This window comes from Gossypium hirsutum, chromosome D01, assembly GCF_007990345.1.
Source record: "Gossypium hirsutum isolate 1008001.06 chromosome D01, Gossypium_hirsutum_v2.1, whole genome shotgun sequence".
Taxonomy (NCBI): Eukaryota; Viridiplantae; Streptophyta; class Magnoliopsida; order Malvales; family Malvaceae; genus Gossypium; species Gossypium hirsutum.
This window is the reverse complement of record NC_053437.1, coordinates 45391347-45401614: the sequence shown is the minus strand read 5'-3', so window position 1 is coordinate 45401614 and position 10268 is coordinate 45391347. Positions and strand designations below refer to the sequence as shown.

At 37.6% G+C, this 10268-nt stretch overlaps 1 protein-coding gene and 1 pseudogene across 1 annotated transcript; one reads left to right on the top strand and one right to left on the bottom strand.

Annotated features, from left to right (window-relative positions):
• Nucleotides 1–2586: 2586 nt before the first annotated feature.
• Nucleotides 2587–5211, top strand: LOC107922203 (F-box protein SKIP28). The gene is made up of 4 exons (XM_016852097.2): nt 2587–2684; nt 2762–3081; nt 3252–4367; nt 4593–5211. The coding sequence occupies exons 3-4, from the start codon at nt 4017–4019 to the stop codon at nt 5190–5192; spliced, it is 951 nt and encodes a 316-aa protein (XP_016707586.1). The 5' UTR covers nt 2587–2684; nt 2762–3081; nt 3252–4016; the 3' UTR covers nt 5193–5211.
• Nucleotides 5212–5270: 59 nt separating this feature from the next.
• On the bottom strand, nt 5271–9107 carry LOC107922202 (glucan endo-1,3-beta-glucosidase 3-like; annotated as a pseudogene).
• Nucleotides 9108–10268: the final 1161 nt, after the last annotated feature.

Genomic DNA, 10268 nt, shown 5'->3' with positions numbered 1-10268 from the left:
CTTATATTATTTCCACACTCAGCTTGTGAACCAACTGAGACAGACTCACTAGGACGACACACATTAGGAAGCTTTACCGGAGCGGATGTATCAGCATTACAACCTGAACTAGGAGACAGAGATGTAGTCGGTGATGGAGCAATTATGTTACCGGGTTCTGCAGTAGTCATAATTGAAGAGTTCCTCACAACAGGAACATATGTGGGAGAGTGAGAAGAGATTTGAACAATGGGAAGAACGGACGAAAATAAAAATCAACATTCATCAAACACAACATGATAAGAAACAACTAACTTGCCCTCTGGTGTGGGCAACCAATTACTAAGATGTACAGCACTGCAGAATGCATATCCCCAATACTTCATAGGTAGACTAGCCTGAGCCAAAAGTGTAAGACCAGTTTCCACAATGTGACTGTGTTTGTGCTCAGCAACACCATTTTGTTCTGACGTATGTGGACAAAAAAGACGATGAAGAATCCCAAGACTAACTAGAACTAAAGCAAAAGTACGAAACTCACCTCCCCAATCACTTTGAAATTTCTTAATAGTCTTTCCAAAATGAGTATTGACCATCTTCTGAAACTAAAGAAAACAGTTAATTGCTTGAGATTTACGTTTAATCAGATAAATCTAAGTAAACCGACTACACATGTCAATTAACAAAATGTAATACAGATTACTGCTACAATCAACAGAAGCTGGTCCCACAAATCAGAGACAACCAATTCAAACAACTCCATATATTCAGTGGTAGAGTGTGAGAAGGGCAACTTATGTTATTTCCCTTTTTGACAAGCAACAAAAACATTATCAAGGCATTTTTTATTCAAAACAATTTGACGCTTGTTAAGTACAAGTTTAACAACTTCAGCAGAAGGGTGACCAAGCCTTTTATACCTTAGTGAGAAAACATCATCATTATTCAATCGGCCACCTAGAACCCCAGTGTTATTAGTAGAAGGAATTGAATCAGAAGGAATAGATGAACCAGCTAAAAATTGGTATAAACCATCACGAACTCGGCCCCGCAGTACAATTACCTGTGTTTGGATGTCCTTAACAACACAATAAAAAGGGGTGAAATTCAAAAAATACATTGTTGTCGACAGCAAATTGAGAAACAGACATATGATTCTTTTGAATACTCGGCACACACAGAACATTAGAAAGGTGTAATAACTTCTTGTTTATTAGTAGAACAATATCCCCAACAGACGAATTTTTAATGGGAGCCCCATTTCCCATTAAAAGTGAAGAATTACCTATATATGGAGTAGCGGCATTCAAATCAGATGCATTTTGACAGACATGATGAATGACCCCTAAATCTGGATACCATGATGAGGTTCCTATCGGCATAGGAGTAGACGAGTTAGTATTACCAAAATCAGAATCATACTGTGTGGCATACGAAAATCAGACGCACGAAAATCAGGAATTCGTGGTAGGTAAACACACTGTGAGGAACCAAAATCAAAAACACGTACTCGTGGTTTAGTCTGCCACAGAACTTCAGAAGTATTATTGGGTATGGAACCTTCAACAAAATTAGCATTAGGCCCAAGTGAACGGGGCCCAAAATTTTAATTAGCATTGACCAACCCAAAATTTTGATTAGCATGGACTGACCCACTGGGCAGCCCATTATTTTGACCACTAATCGGCTCAAATTTCGATCCATTATTTTGGCCACTAACAAATTCAAAATTTTGGCCTGCACTTGGTCTAAACCACGGCCCACACAGATGCCCAAAATTCTGGCTTGCACTTGCTCTAAACCACGGCCCACATGAATGCCCATAATTCTGGCCTGCACTTAGTTCCACAAGATTCGGCCTATGCAGCACATCAGAAGGCCCAACAGATTGCTGACCCAAGACACGCCCAAACTCACCTTGCATATGACGTCCAGCAGCCACACCATAAAGATCAAATGGGCCATCATTAGACCCAAACCCAATTCCATACTCAGCCATATTAGGATGACGATAGAAAGAAGCAACCCTAGCTTACGGCGGCCAACGTTGATTTTGAAAACCCCCCAAAAGATTCTCTCCAGAACCCGAATCACCATAAACACCACCCTGTAGCTTTCGACCACCATATGCAGAGGAGGAAGCTCGCACCGTATTGGAAGCATTTGGACCACCATAAGTACGGTTAAAGCGATAGAAACAACACTGAGCCAAATGACCGAACCTACTGCAGATCTGACACTGCACTCTCAATCGGAAACCAAGGCCATGTGAACGCCCTTCATGCACATCGCGCGACGAACCTGAGTCAACCACCGCGGCAACCAAAGGTTGTTCAACAAGGTGGGCTTGCATCGGAACCTCACGCGCCACCTGCAACTGTCGACTCTCAAACTCCAAGAGAACGTCGACTAGACGCTGAAAAGGAAGCGTCTCCATCAAGAATGAGGCTAGGGTCAACACGATATCAAAGTCTACCGAAAGACCGGCCAAAACAACTTCTACCTTTTCGGCTTCTGACATTGTCGATCCAGAAGCTGCAAGTAACGCACAAACATTTTCTATCTTTGCAACATATTCTCTGACAGTTAATTCGCCCTTTTTTATAGAATGCAGATCATGCTTAACACGAGAGATTTTCGCACCAGTAGAAACTTCAAATAGCCGATTTACGGTGCTCCAAATTTCACACGCAGACTTAGCAAAGGTAAAATACGACAAAATCAATGAACTTATAGTGGAAAGAAGCCAAGATGCTAACAGTTTATCCTGTTAATTAAACAGAGATGCGTCTGGATTTGGAAGAAGCGTACTTTCTGAAGATGCAACAAATTGAGATGGAGCAGCCAATGTGCCCTCCAAGAACCCCTGCAGCTCATATCCCTCTATTATGAGTCGGATATGTTGCTGCCATTGAACAAAGCTCCTCTCCTCTAACTTTACCGTATCACGACGAGGGAAAGATTGAACCAAACGAGCACTTGAAAACGACGAACTCATAGGATCAGCAGAGTTAGAATCGGTTGACGGTGCCATCACGCGAATAATGGAAGCACTCGCCAGGATTAGGCGACTGATACCATTTAAGATACTACACAAAATAGGTATAAATAGAAAAATGAAGTATAGAAGAATTCTTTAGTCATATTATCTTGATCTTAAATGAATACACTGATGACGTTTTATACACATATGAGAACCAACTGCCTAATGAACTGGTTAATAGATTTTGTAACAACCTATCAAACTAACCATTTTAACAACTGTTTAACAGAGAGAAAGAGTTTATTTACTGAGGACATCCAATGCAAAAGTTATAGCAGGCGGTGTCGATGAATCACCGGTGGCTGAAAAAGGTCATTTTGTCATCTACACAGCAGATCAAAAGCGGCATCATGTGCCCTTGTCATATCTCAGCAACAACATATTTGTTGAACTCTTAAAGCTTTTCGGAGGAAGAGTTTGGTCTATCAAGTCATGGTCCTATAATGTTGCCCTGTGATTCGGCCTTGCTTGAATACATGATCTTCATTGTTGGACAAGGGTTGGATAGACACTAGGAGAAAGCTCTACTTAGGTCCATATCTCCAAGTTGCTACTCCCTTTGCACATCTTTCCATCAAGGACAGACAGGTCAACAGTGACTTGTTTGTGGATGGTGAAAAACTTACAGTTGAAAAATGTAAATGATTGAAACTACCATAGTGTAATTATAGAAGGTGTTTAACACAACAATCTTAAGATCAGATTATAATCCGTAACATTTGTTTTAGTTTAATGTTCCATTTTTTCTTAAAACTAACAAAAAAAAAACTTAGTTGTATGGTTGAATTTAAAGCTAGTCAACTATGGAGCAAATCCTTAGAGGGCAAGAAAAATGGAATACATATTTTGACAAACTCACAATTGAACCCCTTCTTCCCTCCTGTCAACATCTTCATTTTACTTCTCCTTTAGTTTAGGGCATATTTTGGTCGCTTATTTGTTAAGGATTTATATTCTCTATATATAATCTAGACAGTTCTTTCATCAAAACAATATGGAGATTGCAAAGAGCATGGAACTTGCAACCCGTTCACATAAACGATCCAGTTTTGCAGGGCCACCCCATGAGGCTTTGTTTCTTGTCTTGGCCTACCTTCCATTATTTGAACTTCTGTCCATGAGTGAAGTTTGCAGGTCACTGAGAGATGCAGTGGAAAAGGATGTACTCCCATGGCTAAACGTCATCGTTGAAAGGCCTTTGAGCTTGAGGTTGTCAGATGAGATTCTGATGAAAATTGCTTCAAAGGCAAATGGTAGGCTAAGAACCTTGGTTCTCATGTACTGTGCCAAAATTACAGATGATGGGCTTCAAAGGGTACTCGACCAAAACCCTCTTATCAGTAAGGTACGAATTTTTTTATTATTTCTTTTCCAAATATACTTCCTTTTAGGATATGGAATGGATAAGATTTCAATGGCAGGGTTTCGTTTTCCTCTATCTTATATATGTGTGGATCAAAAACAACCACACTCAACTCTAAATTATGATCTTCTTTTCTGTGCAGTAAATACAACTTGTGTAATTAAGACATTAATATAAACTAAGAAGTTGTTTTATATGTTGATTCAGCTTCACATACCAGGTTGCACTGGCTTAACCCCTGATGGAGTAATAAGAGCTCTGCAGAAGCTATCCGAATGCCAAGATGGCCTAAAAAGCCTTTGGATAAACGGCATTGCCAACATGAAGAAAGAACACCTCGAAAGGCTTCAATTTTACCTCCAAACAAACCAAAAACTGCCGCAGATTCAGCAAACGAGACAGCCTCTCTTATATCATAATTACAGAAGGTTGCGAGCATATAGATGGGAAGAACTTGGGAGAGTCATTGATGTGGAACTTTGTCCCAAATGCAATGAAGTAAGGGTTGTATTTGATTGTCCTAGAGAGGAATGCAAAAGGAAGAGAGAAAATTCAATGACTGGATGTAGGATGTGCATTTTCTGCATTCCAAGGTGTGAAGAATGTGGCGAGTGTGTCGAAAATGGAGACTTGGAAGAAACCGTTTGTGCTGATACTCTTTGCCTACATTGTTGGATTCAGCTTCCCAAATGCAATTTCTGTAATAAGCCATGCTGTACTCAACATGCCAACATGCAGATAGCTTCAACGGGTTCAATAGGGTGGATTTGTAGTGTTTGCCATGATAAGTCTGATGATTTTGAATAAATTTGAGAGATTATTCGAACATGAGATATATGCACTTGAACCAATTACAATCAAATGAACCTCACAAGATAACCTTGATGAAATAAATATCAATGGACACTTTCAAATTTAAGTTTAAAGAATAAGATAGCTACACATCAAAAATCTTGAATAATCTCATAGTTGGTTTGTACAGACTCCAATGACAACGAACCAAATCAATCTAAACACTACTTGCTATCCATATGTTCAGTTAAATTTTCCACCCTTCGACTCGACTCCAATAGGAGAAACAAAATTGGGTTTGCTGCAAGTATTCCAACAGAGATGGAATCGAATTTTCAGAAACGATTGAATGTTGTTAAAACCAAAGGGTAAAGTACAAACAAGTTCTACAAGAAAACAGCAGTCATAAGGAAAGCGCCTATTATCACGGAGGTTGTGAACGAACAACTCCCGTAGAAATATTGTGTTGGGCAGCCTAAACTCGTGTCATTCGACGAAGGGGCCAGTGATGTACCGTTAGTGATGGTGCCGTTTTTTCCTAAACTACAGACAAAAACAAAGTCATACGATCATCAGATTTCATTAAAGCCATTGTATGTTCATCATAATATAGCTTGAACTAGAAATAATTAGGAGCATACCTTCCAGGAAATATGCATGAACCGTGACCTGCACCAATCAAAGGTCACCAATCAATAACGTTCGTAAGTCAATATCTCAAAAACACCAAATCATCAGCAGGTAACAATGATTATCAAAATACCAGTGAGTAAACCATAAAATGAAAAACTACAACATCTAATCTCCTATTCTATAAGAACAAATCTTATAGTCACATACTTGGATCAGTTGTACTGATGGTAGCCACCCCCTTGAAATCACAGGTTCCAGTAGACTTGCCCATCTGTTGGAAGTATGCATTGAAAGCATAAGTTGAGTGGGAAACCACATTATCGGGCTCATAACATGGTTGCCCCAGCAACAAAGGTGAGCAATCAACTTTCCCAGGTCCACAAGCCCAATCAAGAGCTGCTTGTAACATCTTCGGATCAGCACCATCCTTTGCAACACAAAAAGTTTGGTTTGTAGTGTCATTTGCAAAAACAGTACCAGCAGCTGTCAGGTGTAAAATATAAACTGGTGTTCCATTGGCATCAAATAGCCCCCAGTTCTTTTCCGAGAGTGGCGAAGGTCTCAAATCCTCATTGTAAAGCTCATAAATGTAAGTACTAACTGTGATCCCAGGGTGTTTAGGAGTCCCAGTGTTGTTAATTACATGCTTGATCAAGTTACTGTTGTATGTATTAGCATTGTCAACCGTAGCATCAGGCTCAGATGAATCACCCTTAGAAGGCCAACCAGACTCGGTGACTACAATCGGAACATTGGTGATGTTTAAGTATGACATTGAAAAATATGCTGCATCAACAATAGCATCAAAGACATTAGTGTAATGCAGGAGTGTGTTAGCATCCACAGCTTCTTTGTTTGGAGGGAGGGGCCGGAAAAGAGCATAGTCCAACGGGATCACGTTATTTGATTGCATATAATCATAATACGGAAATACATTCAGCATAAGGTACGACCCAGTAGACTGCAAAAACTTCAGCAATGGAACCATTACAGGATCCCATGAACGATTAAAGAAGGCTTGAGAAGGTGGAAAAGAGTCCAGAATAATTGAAGATGAATGTGGCGTAGAGACTTTGATTTGACTGTCAAGATTTGAAGCAACAAGGGCAGAGTGGATGAGCTTTAAGGCAGAAACTAGGACAGGAGCAGCATTTGGGAGCGCAGTTAGTACTTCGGACCCAACAGCTATTGCTGTGATGGTGGTGGCAGGGACATGGGCTATAACATTGCGAGCCACCCAGTTCGCTGCAGTGGCATTCGACTGACCAATACCAAGGAGCTGCTCGTTGGCAATGCCAGACATTCTGAGCCTTGAGAAGGGCTACCACTTGAGTAGGGCTGGGCATGTCGGAAAGGTCCGTACCAATATTCACTCCGATAAAGGCTTCTGCATAAAAAGATCCATAGGCCAATGTTAAGACATGATATCCAAGAAAAATGAAAGGTCTTCCATCTTGACAAGAGATTAACAATGTCAATATGTTGATGATATCATTGACTCCATTAACTAGAATATTGCAGTTCATTCCTAAAAGAAATATGTTGATGATATCATTAATATGATTATATTCATCAATGTCTGTTAACTTCCATAGTGCATATTGCTTCAAACAGTCCTTTTAATAATGAATAGCTGCATATCAGCATGAGTTTGACAAATAGCTTTAGGTTAAACATAGCAACGCAATCATAAGGAATTTTATCTTTTATTGCAGAGATCAACCAATGTAGGATTACATTTCAAATATGTGCTTGATCCGGTTATCTCTTTATCACCTTCCACCTTGAGACTTCCAAGACAATACAATAATTATAACCAAGTACAGAAGACGTATATGGCTTAAAGGCGAGTGCTTCTAGAAGGGGAAAGCTTCCTCATATTCAAGCAATATCTTAAAGACTTCTGCATGAAGTTCAACATAAGTTACGATATAATCTTTCGGGTCAACCTCATACTTTCCGTCAGCAGTAAGTTTTGACTCAAAGGTTCCCAAGTCATTTTAGGAAAGAAACAGAAGCAAAAATGTTGAATTTGGAGCAAAATTTTGAATATTAAATAGAATTAGCTCAAAGGTGGGTAACATATCACACCATATAAGTAACACAATCCTCCTATACTTGTCTATGCCTCGAAACCAACATTAATATGATATATATTATAAGAGTTTTCTTTTTCATTACAATTCTCCTAACAATTTAAACAAACATACAATAAGACGTCAGACATGTCATAGCAACATCCATCATAAAAAATACCAAAGCGCATGAACTGAGAACTCATTTTAAAATATTTAAATTATTTCCTATAAGAAACGGTTCAGGGAGGTGATGGAACTCAACATATAACGTACGGGACCAACTAGGCAAACATGTTAACTATACACCATTAAAATGACAATACTACCCTCCAATGTACATAAATATTCCTAAGATACCAACACCTTTAACAACTTGGAAATCTTCCATTGAATGAGGTTATTTTGGTCCTCAAAAGTATTATGTCAAATGTAAGTGTAAACTGGGGTAAAGGACCATATGAGCTGGAATGCGTTATTAGCTGAGATTCCCATTGAAGATAGTGAAAGGAAAGACCAGAAGAAATTCCAACAAAGGGGAAAGACTTTTAAACAGAGGCCCCTGCTTTGACTGCAAAAGGGTAAGACCATTCGCTCTTCCTCACTCTTAACATTAGAATGTCTAGTTTCTACAGAAAATAAAAACAAAGGTTCATGATCAAATAATTAAAGTAAGATTTTGATTTAAAACAACACAATAATTTTTGTTTTTAAAATTCAATATTTCCACCATGAATGAACTCAAGGAAACATCAAATGAAGATGATTAGAGTGCTAAACAGAATAAGTAGCACCCTCCCTAGAAAAATACACACTACCCATCACTGAAACAAGGAATTTAAATGGTCTTTTTCACCAGAGATAAGCAGAAATATCAGCAAAGACAAAAACACAAATATAGAGAGGGAGGTAAAGCCTAAGGATTGGAAGTAGTAAAGTATAGCTTCAAAGAGACTTACTTTCATCACCATAAACAGCTGAGACAAGCAGAGGCAATAGCAGCAGTAAAATAGCCATTTTGAGTGAAAAGCTTCAATCTTTGAAAACTATACAAAGGTATTAAGTTGGAGCTCAAAAAGAACCGGACAGACGCCAAAAACAAAAGAACCCCAGATTGAAAAAACAGTGGGAAAAAGGAGGAGAAATTTTGGAAGTGGAAATAGAAAACAAGTGGCTAGAGAGGGGCCTTTATGTTTTTGTTTTTGTTTAGTTGTAAGGAAGCAGGGATTTTTGTTAGTTTGTACAGTATTATTTAGCACTCTAGGATCCTTGATAGATAGATCAGAGGTTCTGTCAGAAATCAGACGGTCCAGATTCAAATAATGTGCACCGTTAGCAACTAATGCCCACCACAGGGGAATACATATATTTGGCATTTAATTTCTTTTAATTATGCTTTCCTTCTTTAAAGATAATTGAGTAGAGTCACAATCTACGAGGGGAGTACTGTCTCAGTGATGACGTGGTATGTCAGATTGAATTCAACGGTCATATTCCCCACAGGATTTCTTTTTAAGTTTTGTTATTTTCTTAAAAAATATTATTAAGATATCAGAGTAGCGTTACTATTTATGGTACATCGAAAAATAATGATGGAGATAAAATTTGGTATTATATTAATATTATAACGTGAGACAAAAATGAAATTAAATTTATTGTATTGAAGATAAAAATTTATCTAAAGAAATTTTACATAAAGGGTAATATATAAATAATGTAACAAAAAAATTCAAGAGTAACTATTATTAAGTTTATACTTTGATCTCTAAACCTCAAAAAATTTAAAAGATACCTATTAAATTATCCGAAAGTTTTTATATAAGCCATCGAGTTATTAAGTTTTTTTTTCAGAAGTTCAATCGGCTAACTCAAAACAATGAGTCAATAATCAATATAGTGAAACAGTATCCACCAATGAGTAGCAAAGAATAATTTAGCGTCAGAGATAGTAAAAGAACAAATTTACTCGGATTTTGGTTTGTAGAACCATAAAGTTTAAAGACATTTTAAGAAAAAAAAACTAAACCATACAAGAGGAGAAGAAGGGGAGCTTTCAATTGATGTTAGCAGTGCGAACGAAAAAAATCATATGACAATGATTTTAATAATCTAGTGACTTAAATAAAAATTTCGAAAAATTTAGTGACTGTTTTATAATTTTTTTAAGTTAAATAACCAAAATATAAACTTATTAATAATTAAATTAGCTTAATTTTTTAATTGAGGGAAATTAATATGTTAAACTTAACTTTTTATTTAATAAAATTGTAATAAAATATTTACTTGGCGTTTATAAATACCCTTAAAGTGAAACTCATAAATAAATAAATGTATGTAAAAATCAATTTGGGAAATCTTTTTAAAATTATTAATGCACTCTTCC